We start from the raw sequence: 17,825 nt of genomic DNA on the forward strand, positions 1-17,825 counted from the left end.
ACCTGCTCTAATGACAAAACTAGTTTGAGGAATGAATTCCTTATTCTGCAAGGTTAATGGTATCAACCTAAATGCTGTTATTGCCTTTGCAAATGACAAAGCAAGAAAGTTGTCCCAAGGTTATGCATGAAAAAAAACATTCCTCTGCAATCAGTTTCTTATGAGTTCACTAGAGAGCACCTCTTTGTAAGCATTCTGGCAGTTGAACAACATGTCACGCTTAAGACGTAAAAGATAATGTCTAGCACAACTTACAATGCATACTGGGCCACATTTCTCTTGAATGTCTTCCTGGGCTGTCTTGCTGGCCAACTTTGGAATTGGAACACTTTGATCCATAAGGATTTCTGATCCTACAGCAATATGGTGGGTGTTCCTTTGAAGTGAGACACATGGAACACTTCTAAAAATGTGCAATTCTTGTTATCAAGCATGCACTGGATTCAGAGAGCGGCTTCTTAGCTTTCCAAGTATGGAAGGTGTGGCAGTTACTCAAGTCCTGCTGCTAATGTATGGTCACTGTGTTTTAAATGTGGTTTTCCCGTGTTCTAGAAGCTGCAATTAATTGACCACCTATAGCAAAGTTAACAGAAATGTGCTGGAGCAGGGCAATGTCTTAAGTACTTGTTTTCTTGTTCTTTTTTAAAGAATATAAAAAGGATGACAGGCCAATGTCAGGCACGTGTGCTTTTTTGACAGTGACAGGACCCCCTGATAAACATGTGGGAGATAGTAGAGTACTTCACGCAGCAGTAATGAAAAGTTCACAGCGAGACACGGTTTTCATTTTCACGATATGTTTTTATTTCCATGCTACATGTGATAAAAAGTGCGTTAATGTTATGCGGGCCAGTCTTCCAAAGGCCCAGGGACTATGAAACAGTGATTGTGAGTCAAGGTGTTGCCGTCAAGAGGCAAAACTCTCATTTGTTACTCAAACAAGAAAATAAAGAAAAGCCACGGAGCTTCACAATCGGGACTACACTGTAAATCTTTGGAAAGACAAGAGAGTTGTACCGCTGATGCAGTGTTGTATGAAATGGAGAAAAGCAAATTTGTAAGTGTACAGTTGTAATAAAATAATGACTGTCATGTAGCATCACAGCTTCTTTTTTTTTGTTTTGGTTGCCATGTCTACAGTGCACTCGTCAGAGATGAATCTAGGTTGCTCCTATGTGAGCGAATTCCTGCGTAAATGTTGTTGGCTGCAACGAAAGTAGCTTTGGCTGTTTCTTGAAGAGGTGTAGAATTAAAGCTACTATGTAATTAAAACAGTAATTGTTTGCAAAGTTAAAGATAGTAGATCAGAAGACTAAATGCTTTAACTGTGCAAGGTGAATTTAGCAATTGCAGTTAAAGAACAAATAAAAGTGGACCGAACATAGCATGAACGTTAGAACGTAAAATGTCAGCAAATATTTTTCTTTTTTAAAAAAATTTGGCTTCAGTCGAGCGTGTCTTTCATAGCTTTGCTTGCAGTTTTAACCAATGCTGTCAAATGTAGGGAAATTATGCAGTCTTCAGCCATGACTTGAAGAAATCAAATTACATTATTGAGCCCCTAAACTTCGGAAAAAATTACACCATGCAGACTGATTTTGTTAATGGCTCCTTTTTTTTTTATTCTTGCAAGACAGCTAACTCACCAAACATTACACCATTCACTTTAAGCTGAGAGCTTTAGAAACAAGCAACAAGCAGTGTCTGTGTACCAAAGAAACATGCCGACTTGTGCTTGCAGAAATTTGCAATTCACCACTGCCCAATAGATATGTTCACGCAAATTTTCGATCGGCTTCTAGTCAAACAATGTGCCAGCTAATGAGGTTTTATGCATTGGGAAACAGGTTTGATAAACCATGTCAGCGTTCTGAAGTGCAAGCTGACATGGATGATAAGCAGTAAAGTATTTTTATCATAGCAGAAGAAGCAGTTGACAGCAAAGGGATTGGTTTATAGGCTGACATGCAACCTATTTTCTCTAGCTATATGAGTGGCTGGTTGAAGACTGATGTTTGTAGATAATAGAACAAGAAATTGTTAATGGGAAGTTAATGTACAATTATAGCAGCATGTTGGGCATTTGGTCAGGATATTCTTCCAAGTTCTAATTAAAGTTCTATGCACTGTTGCTCTAATATGTGTGCCACTCTTGATTTCTTTCATGCTGAGGATGCCTGTGTACTGAAACCGGGGGCAGTATTTCTTTTACCTTGTCACCTAGAATCGTGCAAATGGATGGCTGACATTAGTTTCCCGGCCTTTGTCAAAAAACCAGAGAAGTAAGAAAACAATAATGGCAAGCAAGCTTTTTTTTTCAGGCTTTCTATAAATATTAGAGATATTAAGGGTAGTGTCCGACAGACAGTGCTTGGGTATTGAATGGCAAGAACAAAATATATCCCACAGGCGAATGAAATACTACAACATATCAGTCCGGCAAGAAGGGAGCTCTGACATAGATGGCAAAAATATCATTTTAAATATAGCACAACACATCAACAACAGAGAGAACAAAAAAAAAAGTATTGTCTTACCGGTGTCATGCACGCAAGGAGCAGTACACGTCAGAATATACACCAGCAATGGACATAAGTTGACAAGAAAACAGCTTGTATTATAAATGCACAGGATTCACGCGCCTAAAACGTGACTAGGATAATACGCGGGGAAAAGACACACGTACATGACCACAACACACACATGCACAAGGTCCCCGGTGAACTCTTAAAAATAGCGTCAATGATAGCTGTTAATATGTTTTGCAGCAGTCCTTAAAAAGATGCAAGTGAACAGTCTCAAACAGTGCAAGTCGAGAGTGGCTGGACATGGCACAGATATGGCGTTTAGCCATTGTGATGCGCCAACAAATATAACTGGTGAGGATGTCGAATGTGCAGCCTTTTCCAATCTTTCAACAAACAACATGCGAGCTATGCCAACAGAATAAGAAATGTCCAGAGTGTAGCACGAGCAATACCACGCAAACTAAAAAAAAAAAGGTTTGCTGATATCAGAGCCTACTGGGGTACTGCTGCCAACTACTGGGGTACATCAAACGCATGACGGAGAGCAGTTGTAAAATGAATGATTCCGTGTGTACACAAAGCATCCAATAGTGTGAGCGAGGTAGCACTACCGTTGTGCCTAGCTCTCATTATGCAACGCAATTTACCATTCGAAAACCATACAGGACTGAGAAAAGCTGTACTCAAAAGACAGATGCCGTTTCTCCAGTACATGTACACAGCGTTTATCCTGAGTGTGTCCTTGTTTCTTTTTCCTGTTTGTTACAATCAGCATCCATACAAAGGACATCTGTACAACTGATTTGCTTTCAGTGAGTTTGGGTTGTCACATAGCTCATGCCACTGACAGAACCTGCATGCAGATTGAGCAGCAAGTCAGTAAGCAACCTGAGCTATGGTGTTTACGCGAACAAATCATACCGTATCAGCCTAGCATGTGTAATCTATGCTACCCACTGCCTTGTGTACACACTCATAACTTGCCCAATATATTTCGCCTTTACAAACGGTCAAATTGTGCTTGTACATCAGTCAGCAGATACTTGCACGCTATCATTGAAAGATTGGAAGGCTGCACAATGTAGATGAGCACCAGACGGCTTCCTGCCCTGTATAAAGCAATCATGGTGTGTGCTTTTTTTTTTTACACTGCTGCGATGCAAATGCTGGCTGCCATGCTGTTTTTTTTAATTTCATTAAGCTTTGCATTAAAGAGATGGTATGACAGCATCTGTCGCTGTGCGAGACCTGCAACTGTTTGACACTGCATGCACACAGGTAACAAAATTCTTTTCCAGTCATGGCTTCCTTGTGTTAAGTAGACAAAAATAGACAAGCGTTTGGAAAAAATCCTTATACGCAATCATCATGTAGGAAGAACATAACATTCCCTACGAAAAATATCAACAGCAAAGCTGGATACTAACACATACACATATAAACAAGGGGCATTTGGAGAAAACGGTTTGCTTCTTGCTTGCGGAATTAAAACGCTACTATATTTACAAAGTACCCTAAAAAACAAGCCCGTGCCAGGTATTCCGAAGCAGCGACAAATGTTGGTGCTTGGGAAAACAAGGCCGTACTAGATTGGGAATGCAATACAATACTTTTTTGTTGCTGCCTCTCTTGTGCACAAAGCCAAAGAGGCATTCACACGCAAAACTAAGCAGCTCAAGGCTGCAGTTTATCGATAAGTGCAGATGCATGTCAAGTAATCAGCAGCACAAGGAGGTAATACACGTCACATGCCTACAGCGTGTATCATTCCACCAGAAAACACGCACACCTTTGACCAGTTCAAAAGCACTGTAATACATATATAGTCTCCACTGGCAATCTAAGCCTCACCACGTTGAGATTTCACCATACTTAGTGCAAAGGGTTTTCCAAAAGGTCCTTGTGTTTCTCTTTTTTTTTTTTTCTTTCTTTCCTGCCATCAAAGCACCCATTCTCCTGTGGTAGGACTGTGTGCACACATGCATTGGAGCTTATTTGCAAAACCTGTGAAGTTAGTTTTTTCTTTATATATTCTTTGTGCATGATGACATATTTGAGTGGCAATTCCAGAAAGCACTGAAAGTACAGTGGCTGTGAGAAATGGCGACTAAGCCTTCTTATGGGTCTAAAAGTCAGTCCCATAACACGCAATTACATGCGGTTGGTGTCGTTATTGGAACCAGACTTTTTTTTTTTGAAACCCACTTTGAATGTCGTCTTGCACGAGTTTGTGTGGCATAATCTGAAATGACCATTAGAGAATCTTACAAAAAGTGCTCAAGGTGTTTAATGCACGTATTGATTAAGCATGATAAGGACTGTAGGCAATATACTGACAAAGAAACCTACCGAGAGGTTGCTAATGAAAAATGGGAGTTCTGGCGAAGAATTCTGTTGGAAATACAACAGAAAAGCAGCAACTGTCCAAGCCCTTAGCAAGTCCTTGTGCTGCCATGCCCCAATGGTACATCACTGGGGCATGGGGTTGCATTACTTATTCTTGGAGCCTGACTTGCAAGCATATCTCAAACGAAAATTTCCGTGGGTGTCAGGAACACCAATAAAACACACAAGTGACGTGGCTAGTCCCAACACTCAGCATGGCACTGCCTTTGCATGTAGACAAAACACCAAGGTAGCAATAACTACTGAATTGGTTAGAAACTTGCCACTGAAAATACTGCAGAGCTCCGGTTGAAAAAAGTAAGCTTCGCAGGTGTGTCAGCAGATAAGGCCATTTTCTTCCACTGAATGTGCATACGCAGGCAACCCGTGTTTCTTTTTTGTGCTGTGCAAGAAAAGAAATGCCAATTCTTGATTTCACTAAGCAGCCACGCACAATGGCCATAGGAGTCACTATAAGGCTACAGCGCGAAGGAAGCACCCACCACAATGACAAACCTGTCTTATGAGAATCGACTCAGGTGGAGGTTTATGGGAAAACGAATACGTGGAATGATCATCAGTGGCTGGACAGATGTCTCTGGTGGCAATGTTTCTAGCCTTTATCATAACCAAAGTCCCTTGCCGAAGTGTTTGCCCTTAGAGACACCTCTCGCTAGATTACTGATGATCAATTGTACGATACCGGCTTCATACAACATGCTACAACTGCACACCTCACAATGCCATTTGGCAAAGCACTTAGCATACAATAGAGACATCCTTCTGAAACCTATTTTCTTTCTTTCTAGCAGAGTTGAACATACAGGCAGGCCAGAGAACATTACTCCCATACAATTACATGAAACAATTCTGTGTTTCTGACGCTACTGGCTGCTAACACTTCCTAGCCAGGTACCCCAGGGAACAGCTTTTGCTGATGGCCACCCATTAATGTTAGGTCGATCCTCGATGTGACTGGCGGCTAATATGCTAACAGCCCCTACGCTCTTGTGGCATCAGTCGATGAATCTCACTAGTTTTACGCACACGGGCAAATATGAAGTCGAAATAGATGGTCTAGTTAGATTTTTATCCTGCTCCACGTTTAATCCTGGTCTGCTTGCATTTCATACAGTACTATAATGTTATTGCCAAAATGATTCTTTGCTGCCTTCAGCAGTGACATGCAAAAAAGCACAGTTAGCTAACGATGTGATCACAGCAATGCACCCCAGAATAATCCCCCCCCCCCTTATCTCAAGCCACACTGCAAGTGTTTCCTGAAATCGGGTAATGTGCAACGATTTCAGCAAGAGAGATCGTGTGAGTACCACATCAGTTGGCCTTCTTTGGAAGCAAAATGAATTGAAAAGCGACAGTCGCGAGCACACTACAACTGCAAATGCAAAACCGCAGCTTTGTGGAGTTGTTTTGAAGTGGCTACACATGGAATCAAACAAAAGTGCGTGCACGAAGTAGCTTTGTCATCAGTGCAGAAAAAATTGCATGAAACTCTTCTCTGGGACAAGTTTGCAATAAATTTCCGTCTTTCATTTGAAAGGGTCACCACAACCACATGAAATTACTACTTTCTTTGGTAATGAACAAGTTTTCGGCAGCAACGGTACAGTTCTTACACTTTACACGGCTGTGTGCTCTTCAGTAATTCCACTTGTCTCATTATGCCTTGCAGCAAACCTTTTTAATTAAAGAAAGCTGTTTTGCTTGTTCTCTTTCCAGTCTGTGTAAAAACTGTCTAGTGACTGAAGACTTGTGTTCTCATTATAGCAGTGAAATGAAGGCAGTTTCCAGCGGAAAACTATAGCATTTCGAAACAGCACGGTGCCAAAGCGGAGTTAGAGATGGACATTTGAGAGCAGCAGGTGTGTAACTTGATACTGTCTGTCATAAGCATCGCAAGTAATATTACGAACACTATGTCAAGTCTTTTCTTCATATTTTTCTTTTTTCTTAAGGGTAAGAGAGACATTCAGTCTTCATGGCAAGGAAGCAAAGCAGACTCGTAGTGCACTGTGGAGTGACAACTACATGGCACATATTTCCAGTGTATCTTTGGCATGAAGCAGCTGAGTGTCAGAGTATCCACTTTGTTCCATACAATAGCCATGCTGTTACTAATCATGCAGCGCACATCCTCAGGCAGCCGCTTGAAGATGTAACACATGGAATGTGTTTCAGTTTCAGCCAAGCTTAAAAGTGCATAATGTGCAGAGTGTATAAAACGGACATATTGACACTAAGATTCATCCCTAGTTCTTCCACATTAGAGGGCTTTCCATAAAATAAAGCTCGCAGCAGACAGTGATTATTATCAAATTTCACGTCATGTACATCTTTTTCATGTCCCTAGCAGGTTTGCAAGAATATTTAGGCGATTCTAGCAGATAAATAATGCAGACAGTGCACTGAAATTGCTTTTCTTACTATCTTAAAGCTCACTTTTCAGAACCTATACAATAAACATTTTCCTTTCTGCATATGCAATGTTGCCTAAAATATTGCCTGCATATTATACTTGACCTTCCGTTTGAACTTTTGCAGAATAGATTCTACTGTACTCTGAAGACCATTTTTTAGTGGGGTCGATGCAAGAAAAATTGCCAACGTATATGCCACCAGAAATATGTTCCATGTGGTTCCTACTAATGTGCGCTGACACAAGCTTCCCACGAGCCGTTGTCTTCAGTAAGCAATTAATTAATGTTACCTAAGAAACCAGAGTCTTCTTTTTTTTCGCGTTTCTTAATATTTATGGCTAAAGAAAATATCCTTATGTAAACGGGGCCAAACGTCAAAAGGGCCTCAGAAGCTATTATAATGAGTGCAATGCCTTTGAAGGAACATATTCCCAAAGACATTTTTGAAAGAGGACCTTATGTGAACGATGAGTGCACTATTTATAACCTGACTGCTTACATTGCAGAGGGTGAAAAGTTCGGGTTTTCGAAAGCTGCTGCAAATAGCGAGTAGGCTTTCACATGAGGCAAGTAAGGTCTTTGTGTGCAGCAGATTTATGCAGTATTTGGCTTGCATGTTCTGCAAGCCAAACTAACATAACTTTTACTATTTCTATAATGACTAACAACGGTTGGTTAATTTCGTGCTCAGTTATGCAAAACTTCTGTATGTACCGCTGGCCACCACACTTAATTTTTGATGAATGAAGCTGCTATTCCATTCTCACAAATAATATCTGCACATTCGCCATATACTATTCACAGAAAAGATTTACCAAAGCTGAATCCTTCAGATGAGACAAAAAAAAAGAAAGAAGATAAAAAGGAGTGCTCTGTTTCAGGCCTTGATACTTGCAGGTTTTCTTAGAAAGCATGTACTGATAGATATAATAAGAATATGGCACCCTGGTACACATGAGTATATTCTGCATTTTTTTTTCTCTTGCCCACCATTTCGTGCTCAGTGTATGGGCACACAACAATTCAACCAAATCCGAAAACGCAAGTGGTATTAACAGTTAAGAATAATACACATAAGACAGTATGATTTTGTGAACGGAAAAACAACATGAAAATTTTTATACGATATTCAGGGCACCACAAGCCTGCAATTGCAGTTGGGTATCAAAGGGTGTAGTGCTATGCTAATGGTGAAAAATAACTTCTTGAACATGTCAACCATTTCCCGCACATCTTTGGAGAAAGTATAGCCCATGTTGCAATTATCTTCAGCGTAATCACATGTAGACTGTATACACCTGCTTTTAAAACACAACAGGATTATAAATTAGTGCCGTGGTTCAGCAAGTGTAAAAGAATGTTGCACAATACGCAGGAGAATTCAAAAGCAACCCCTGAGGCATGCGCGAGGTGTGGATATGACCAGAGTATTACAACGGAAACCTCAGTGAAGCTTCGACAGAATTAAAACGAATGCACTGCTGCTCAAGCAAAATTATATGTGGCTTGAATCTCGCACAATACGTTAAACAGTTCTTAGTAATGAAAGCGGTGCGCTTAATTCAAGGCACCTTAGTCGAGTACGCTGTTAACGAACAATTCCTGCACAGCTTGCCATAGACGGCAAGCAAACCGGCAGAAGGGGGTCAAAAAGGAAATGATGGAATTCTTCCCCAATGTGCAAACTTTATGCACTGCCGTTGGTACAACCATATCAGGTCAATATTTAATTATTCAGCGAACGTTCCAGTTACTGAACAAAACCAGGGTTCGTTCAGTTGGTCTGCGCAAAATAGAAAGCCCTACTTGCCTTTATAGGCAAATCACCAAATCACACAGGCTTTTTTAGAGTTAATTATAAGGTACGACATTAGTTAGATTAGACGTTTGTACACCTCAACCCAACTACAGAGGTAAAAGTGAAACGTATCGCTAGGTTGGTGCCACGATCGTGACCATACGACCGCAGCCACAAGTTTGCGACGAGAAAATTACATTAAAAAATAATAAGTTTTGCAGCAGAACAATGCACAGAAATAATCACTCAGAGTCCGAGCCATCACGGTCGTCGTCATCGTCGAAGCCATCCAGAGCCACGTCTTGAAGCAGCCCGCGAAGTAGGGCAAACTCAAGCAGCGCAAGGTGGCAGAAGACGTATTGGTCAGGCATTTGAATGCTAAACGCACGCTGGGAACGAATTCGTTCCACTGTAGAGCGAACATCCACTCTTCCCTCTTCCTCCAACTGCTTGATGCAAATGTCTAAGGTAATGAATGTTCCTGCACAGAAAAGAGTATTTATGATACATTGCAGCATCACCAGAACAGTTAATGAATCCTCAATCTAAACAGTTATAATCATCAGAAAGGCACATAGTATTTTACAGTGTCAATCCATACAGGCCATAGAGATGTACACCAGCACCAATGAAAGTGATCGATTCACAACATGCACATACTCTTCTCCTCCCCTGCCCTACTCCACCACAGTGCATTCATTTCTTTTCGCAATCCAACCACCACGATACTAAATCCCATACTGCTTTGTATAGAAGCTTTTGTTTGAGGAGGTGAAATGTTTGGATGCACGTATGGTAACATACCGGTACGGCCAATTCCGGCACTGCAATGAACTACGATGGGTGGCCCTAGGGGATGGCCATCCCACTTGGGCTCCATAGAAGACACAGCCTGCGCCTGCTTCTCACGGACCACTCCCCGAAATGCCAGCATGGCCAAGGCAGAGTCGGGCACACCATAGTCCGGCCAGCTTGTAAACTGCAGGTGACTCACGGAGCGGGACTCCTGGCTCTGTGTAGGTGCGAGGATAAAACGAGGGAAGCAGAACTTCAATCGCCCGTAGAGACACAAATAAGAGCTTCAGTTTCTAAAGGTGTTGTCGATAAAAGAAACACGTGACAGACACGATAACGAGACTAGCAATAAGTGCCACAAAACTGTGAAGTCCTTAACAGTTCCTGCTGTAAGAAAAAAGAAAAAAAAGAGGAAAGCAAGGTACTTGCCTCACAGTTGTACAGTTCCAATTGTGTTTCCACATAATCTGGCTTAGGGTCCTTGGCCAAGACTGTGATCTTGAACAGGTCTTCGAGCTCTATAGAGGCACCAGGCTCCCCAGGTGGCCAGTACTGGCCGCACTTGCCCCGTCCCCTTTCAAAGGTTCGTGTCGTCATCACAATTACTGCACAGCGCTGCTCCCAGATCATTCGCCAGAAGTCTGTGTATGTCTTTGGCAAAGGTCCTGAATGAACATAAAAGCAAGCAGGCCCTGCTATTAATTGAATAATTAAAGTAACGATGGGATATAATGTCACAAAGCACCACAGTGTTTACAATGGAGGGCCATGTGGGATTCTTTTAATGTGCATATAAACGTAAGTGTGCCAGCATTTCTACATTTTGTTTCCATCCAAATGGGTTATAGGCCGACAGATATTCTCTGTACACATTAATGAGCCGAAGCACTCAAATAAAAAGGGGAGGATGCAGGGATTCCACAGGTCATAGGAAAGGCTGTTGTGGTGTTAGGTGCCAGCACAAGAACATTTTACACCAAAAAAACGTAAGCAGGCAAATATAGTCAACTCTGCTAACACAAGTCGCACTTGGATGGCCACAGCAACATGAAGACAACTAGAAATGCAGCAAAATGGTGCAACTGAACTACCACTGCATGCCAAATACGTATGTACTACTACTTTAAGCACTCATCATTAAAGTCTCTTTGATGGCATAATAGTGTGACAAAGAGCAACAAGTGCATTACTAAGTGCCCTACCTTGTGTTGATATGAAAGCATTCTTTTGGCGGTAACCATCTACAAAGTTGGCATTAATGTACGTGCTGCAGTCGTCTTCATTCCTCATGGACAGAATCACTCTGCTGTGGTCAAAACAGAGCACATCCGTGTACCTATTTTTGCACTGATTCGGCTTCACTCTGCACGGACAGAAAGAATAGGAAAAGAAAGGCACCTTTAGTTACTCAGTATACTTCCCATCAGCTGAAGCGAACACAAACAAAACGGGAATCAACAGAAGAATGCGCCAAGTATGACACTAAACAGAAGTTCACACCGCATAGCTGGACAACACTCAGATACACATTTTATTAGATGCATGCTATGTGTTTCTTGAAGATCTGCTCTTATCTAAACAATTTGTGAATGGGTTTCATGTGAAGGGTGTTACAGTATGCATGCCGCACTCACTATTACAATAAAGCCTCGTGGATTCGGCACCTGTCAATTCAGAAATTTGGTTGGTTTGGATGCACGGTCTGGTCCCGCGAAACGTGCGTAAGCCTATAACATGAAACTCCCGTTAATTTGGACGCATCTGATTGTGCTGTAGTTAATAGGACTGCTCGTGGAGCTCAGAGGCACATGAGGCATATAAGATCAGTTGGCACTATGGGGTGTCCAAAGTGCACCACCAGCGATGGCGTCTCTGAGTAGCGTGTGCCAATCTCAAATGACAGGTGTGCTGGGAGTGTGAAGAGGCTGCCGTGTTTATTTATTTCAACACTAACAGCTCATGAATTAGGACCTATTCTCTGGTCTCGGCAAGCACATGCATTGTTCAATGGTGTAAAACTATCAATAATTCGGTTATATGTGACTGTGACTCAGCTAATTCGGACAAAGCGTGCTGAGCTCAAAGCTGTGCTCTGTTAAAGTTCCACAAGTTCCACAAAGGAGCGGAAATTGCGTTCACGTCCAACTGAAGCAGGGTGGCGCAGTCCACATCACCATCGACATAACGTGCTTATTTGCATTTGCGTTTACCACTACGTGTGACACTGCGTTGGTCGCAAGCCTTCAGAAAAGCGCGGTCATCATCCAGTATTGTGTTGGTAATGAAGGCTTCGGTGGCTGCAGCAGACTAGTTTTGTTTTTACTCGTGCATGAGAACTGCGTGGGCGCTATTGATGAAAGCTTCGACAGTGACTCCAGTTTCGTTCACTGGGGCTGCTACAAAGAGTAGTTTCATTTTCGCCACATGCCATCGGAAGTGTAGTCACCATCCATCATTGTGCATCAGCAAGCTAGCCATGAGCTAGCTTTATTCTGCAGCAGCTATGGCAAACAGCAGTTTTCTCTTGATTCGGGGCTTGTAGGCTGCAAGTGCCTTCAGAACTGTGTGGATGCTTTAATCACGTCGCTCAGTGATTTCATTTCGACTCAGTGTGCGCAGGCTTTGCGCGTGCTTTCAGAACCACATGGATGCCGCCTTTGATCGTGTTGTTACCGACCACGCTTTCTTCCTCAGCAGGCATGGTACTCAGCAGCTTTGTTTTGACTCGGTGCAATTCGCGCGTAATGTCACAAAACTCAAACATGGCAAAAGCAGTTGAAGGTAAAGAGTGCTTCAGGCGCAGTCCGTATGATGGCATAAAACTCGTCTGCTATGTTGCAATTCATGAACGATCTGTTATTTGATATACTGCTGGTGAAAAAATTTTCGTCATGTGCATGTGGTGGTGTTGGTGGCGGCGGTAGGTGATAAGGAAGGGGTGCAGAGCATGTTTCGGTTGAGTTACGACACGGGGGTCTTGCACCACAGTCGCATTGTGAAGGAAGTCGGAGGATGACAACACTTTCAGATTTTACACTCCTCTTATGCAAAATGAGAAAAAGATTTGCACATTCATGCGGGAAATAAAAGTATACTCATGTAATAGACATGTGTTGTTTTCCTGATGCTCTCGATAATTCGGCATTTCGTCAATTCGGACAGTTTTTTTTTTTTGGTCCCATGAAATCTGACTCAATGAGGTTGTACTGAATATACCAGATGGTGCCACTGCCTTAGCCCCACTGTTTGTCTGTCTGTAGACGTGCCACACATTACTACATTGTATTTGGACAATACCCATTTTGTCTACTGCCGCCGAGGAAAAACACAAACTAAAAAAGGAATCTAAGGATTTTTAGGGTAAGAGCAAGTGGTCTATTGAGCAAAGCTATAGGCTCCTTTTTACTTTTAAACGGATGATAATACTTGGTTCAGTTGTTCATGTCACCTGTTATTTATCTCACTTGTCCTGTTGTCTGCCCTGTTCACCATGCCAAGGCATTGTTACTACAAAAATAGAGATTAATTGGAGACTACGTAATCAAATAAACAAATGATCAACAATAGAGGGCAACAATAGAGAATAAGAGTACATTTATATCAAAGTGAGGCTGTTTCGATGCTTACTGCATTGACTGCAGAGCCACCCTTACGCCCTTGCCTGCCAAAAAGTTTTGAAAAAATGCCGCTTACCTTGCAGTGACAAAGGTGCCCTCGGGACTTTTTGCTTTTAATTCAGAATATTCCTGATACAAGCCACGACGACCTTTGACCTACAAGTCAAGCATGAAATGAAGAAGTCACTTTCAGTCGCATGTGTTGGGGGGCTAGTTGGTAAGACATATTATGTAAACTTAAACTGCGCTTGGACGGGACACCAGAGTGGAAGCCTCTGCGTTCGTTCTGTCTGCTTCCACTCTGGTGTCTCGTCCCAAGCGCAGTTTAAGTTCACTTTCTTTGGTTGCGGGAGATAGTGACAGAAAGCTAATTTTTAAAATCTGTTTCTCCCATTTAGAACCACCAGCACATTCATTGGTATAAAAGACAATGTGGTAATGAAATGTGCTAATTGGTATGCACCAAAAATAGCATCATCACCAAAAAAAAAAAGAAGCACCATGAATGTAAAACTAATTTATCGTGCGTGCAGAAGCTGCAACTAAATAGCTTATGTGTGATTGCTGAAAGTGAAGGTGAATAGACCTTATGCAAAATTGCTGCCATCTGTCGGAGGTTTCACGAAGTTACCGATTTGGCGCCATGTTGGAGGCTTGTGTCTGAATCGTATTGCTGTCGCTGCTATGACTTCTTGCTTGTATCTGCTTTGGTAGTGGGTAACTGAGGCATAAAAACGCCAGACGAGTCTGTAACGGCATGTACACGTTACCGGCAATTCCTAGTTATTACGCTGGCAGTTATTATGTGTAAAGAACTGCCTCACAACGAGAAAAAGGAACAAGTTTGTCACCGACTCACATGTAGGCCTGCCGTTGTTGAGAATGAAGCTTTGTTCTAGGTTATAAATTTTGTCTGTCTGCTTTCAGTGTAACGAATAAAGCATTCTTAGCTCTCTGAATATCATGCATGTAGTGCAGGATGGTTGGGAGGAGGCTTTGGCGCTCGACACGGCTAGGCACAGTTACAACGGTAAGAAAGTGCTGTTGACCCATTTCAAAGCGGACATGTGCTGCAAATAACATGATACGTCAAGAATATTCGCGTTCACATCGTCACTTTCGGGGCCTACTGACACCTTACAATTTCAACCCGTTTCCGCAAGGCAGTTATCCGTCGCCGACTAAACGCTTGCGAACCCACCGCAGCACGTAACCGATGGTAACGCACCCACGGTTGAGTGTAACACAATTGCTGGAACAGCATTTTTTTTCAACTTCACATGAAAAGTGCCACACACAAGCATCTGTTAACATTTCATAGCACACAGGGGTGGATACAGGATTTTTCCGAAGGAGGTCAGCTTCTGGGAGAGCCTGATATATATGTGCTCTTCTTGGGGTACGTATAAACTAAAAAAAGAAAGTAAGGAAGGGCGGTCAGGCCATCCGGGCCGCCCCTCTGAATTTGGTAGTGATAGCACATGAAATGCTTGAAAAATACGCATAATGAAGCAATAGGCGCGCAAAGCATCCCACCAAATGTTACCTTATTAAACTCCACAATCAAAAAAACTTCAAACAACACGTTCCAGCACAATCGGTCCGTTCGCTGAGAATTGATGACGCACTCGACCGACCTGTCTAACATGTAATTGTTATAGCAATGTAATAAAGTAATGCCAACAGCAGCGCAGGCATGAGCGAGTAGCCACGATACAGCTTTGAAGCTCGTACACGAAGCCGCGGGTTGTCTGTGCCTGCAAGCGCATGATCAACACTTTTTGCGCAAAATTTTCTCAGACAACAGACGAAACAGACACGGACGGGCGCCCGTCCGTTTCTGTTTCGTCCGTTGTCTGAGAAAATTTTGCGCAAAAAGTGTTGATCATGGAGTACCAACTAGCTCGAACCCACACCTTGTTAAATGCAAGCGCATGGCACAAAAAGTGTCTGGTTGCGGCATGACACGAAAAAGTGTTCTCTGACGAGTGCCGATGCTGTCACATACCGCATCTATTAAGAACAGCGAACGTAAACACGGTGCTAGTCGTGAGCAGTAGCCGGAGCAACGGAACGATCTGCCGCTTCTCGTCAGACGCGAGAAAATTTAATAACATGGGGGTTAGTTTCCTGTGAACCTTTTTTCAGCACACCAATTTCTCAATCTGAGCAACACGGCACATGAAAGTATGTCGGCATTGCCATTCCTATCAACTGCCACACGTCGATACGTACACTCCTTGTGTGCACATGCCGAGCGCGCTTAGCCTTCAACATGGCGGAAATGCGCACGGCGGCCGCTAGATGGCAGCAGGCATAAGGTCTAAAAGTTTTTAAAGAAGTCTGTCTGAACCCGTTATTTTGGCACTTTTAGAAATTACAGAATTTGAGTACATTGAAACTGAACTGAGTATAGTGAACTGAAAAAAGGCGCGTGACAGCAGAATATGGTTAGGAAAAACGGCAAGTTGTCCTAAATAACCAAATGGACCACTTGTTCTTTGCGTTTGGTGTGTAGTGCTTATCTATTTCTTTATTAAACTCGAAAGAAGTGCAAAGAACTTCTTCGCTTGTCAGCGAGAAGTAACGCCACTGTGGTTGCTGCCTAGTTTTAAGCTGTACAGTGAAACTAAAAGTAGAAATTGTAGTTTTCTTGAGTACATTACGAAAGAAACAGGTAAGCAGTACCCACCTAATGCAAAGAATAAGCAGTCCATTTGAGTATTTGGGACAACTTGCCGTTTTTCCTGACTATATTCTGCTGTGACGCGCCTTTTTCCAAAGTTTGTCACGTGAGCTTCCGGTCTGATGTAACAGAGCTGATGGATTTGCTGAGTGCCCGGTGCACTGAGTTTCAGTTTCGCCTCGGTTGGGGCCTCAGACTTACATGATTATTGTCTCAAATTATGTGCAATTTTTGCGATTTTGAAAAAATGAGCATGCCATAAATTGTTGCATCTTATAACTCTTCCATATAAACAACGGCCCTAAAGTTAATAATTAAAAAGTTAATGAACAAATTTTTGTTAATTACTCATTTGAATGCAACTTTAGGTGTGGCAAAGGTTTTTTGCCTCAGCGTAGAGTTCGTTTGCGAATATACAACAGGGGCCTGGCTGTCACAGCATTTTAATAAAAAATCTGTCTCGTCAAAAAAGAAAAAAAAAAAACACGCTGTATGAAAGTGCCGACTTGCATAATAAAAATTTGCAGTTGTGTTTTAGATGTCTTGCTTGCAACACCACTGCAGCTAAAAAGCAAAACTACAAGTACTAAATGAAAACATTATGTTGCACTTAAATAGACAGTGTTTTTACTTTTGTTTCACTATTCACTCTAATTAAAAAGATTTATATGTAATTATAAGCGGCAATATAAGAAGTACAGTCAACGACCGATAATTCGGACTCCATGGGGAATGTAAATAAGTCCGAATTATCGAATGTCCGAAAAAACGAATGCGTCAGAAAAAAATACTTTTATTGACACTTCAGGGTCCCGGTGGCCGAAAAAAGTTGTCAATGCGTTGCTGCCCGCACTTCCGCTTACGTGCAACCAAGTCCGCCTGTATCTCTGCCAGTGTGATGTGATCACTGTACGATGACGAGCTGGTTTCGTTCGTGAAGGCAACGCGTCTGTGCGGCGCACTTAGCGGTCGCACAAAGAGGCAGCATGAATGGCGGCGCGGAGCGTTTGGGTTCTCGCCAACTGAATGCGAGCAGTTGACTGATGATGCTTATCGTAAGGCTTGTCAGCGAATGAGCCGTACTGGCGTGTTTGCCACCTGCCGCCATCACGCCTCCGTGCATTTCCACTGCTTATCCGTAAAGACATCGCCGCACGGCGCCGTGATAGCGGCCCCTTTGAATTTCCGGTCCGCTTCACCCCATAACACTTCGGCATCGAGACAAAGCTGACTTTCGGACTCTGCTACTGTCGCAAACACGTCGACTCGTGAAAGCGCTGGTTCGAACCTACGAGATGATAGACGCGGCATAGGTGGGGGGCTTCAATTATTGCCTTTCGGACCTGCAATTTGGGCAGAAAGTCCGAAAAATCGGACGCCAAAGAGTTTTAGTGTCCGAAATTTCCGACGTTCTTGACCACTGACGTCTATGGAGCTGGTGACGGTGCCGCGAAAGCGTCCGAATTTTCGAGCATGTCCGGGAAATCGGGCGTCTGAAAAATCGGCAGTTGACTATCTGCCGCGTTTCGTTGTCGTCGGCGCGGCCTTCGGCGCTAGCTGTGAGGGCACCGTTGGCGC

General features: G+C 42.7%; 1 protein-coding gene across 1 annotated transcript in view; it reads right to left on the reverse strand.

Moving 5' to 3' along the window:
- Positions 1-780: 780 nt before the first annotated feature.
- The window catches only part of LOC119387278 (tyrosine-protein phosphatase non-receptor type 9), a 28,646-nt gene continuing 11,601 nt past the window's right edge, over positions 781-17,825 (reverse strand). The window contains exons 7-11 of the mRNA XM_037654618.1: positions 13,638-13,717; positions 11,147-11,307; positions 10,374-10,609; positions 9,954-10,161; positions 781-9,630 (exon numbers count right to left, since the gene is read on the reverse strand). Of these exons, the coding sequence (XP_037510546.1) occupies positions 9,392-9,630; positions 9,954-10,161; positions 10,374-10,609; positions 11,147-11,307; positions 13,638-13,717 (924 nt within the window). The 3' untranslated portion in view covers positions 781-9,391. The remainder of the gene's footprint in view (positions 9,631-9,953; positions 10,162-10,373; positions 10,610-11,146; positions 11,308-13,637; positions 13,718-17,825) is intronic.

Source organism: Rhipicephalus sanguineus, chromosome 3 (genome assembly GCF_013339695.2).
Source record: "Rhipicephalus sanguineus isolate Rsan-2018 chromosome 3, BIME_Rsan_1.4, whole genome shotgun sequence".
Classification (NCBI taxonomy): Eukaryota; Metazoa; Arthropoda; class Arachnida; order Ixodida; family Ixodidae; genus Rhipicephalus; species Rhipicephalus sanguineus.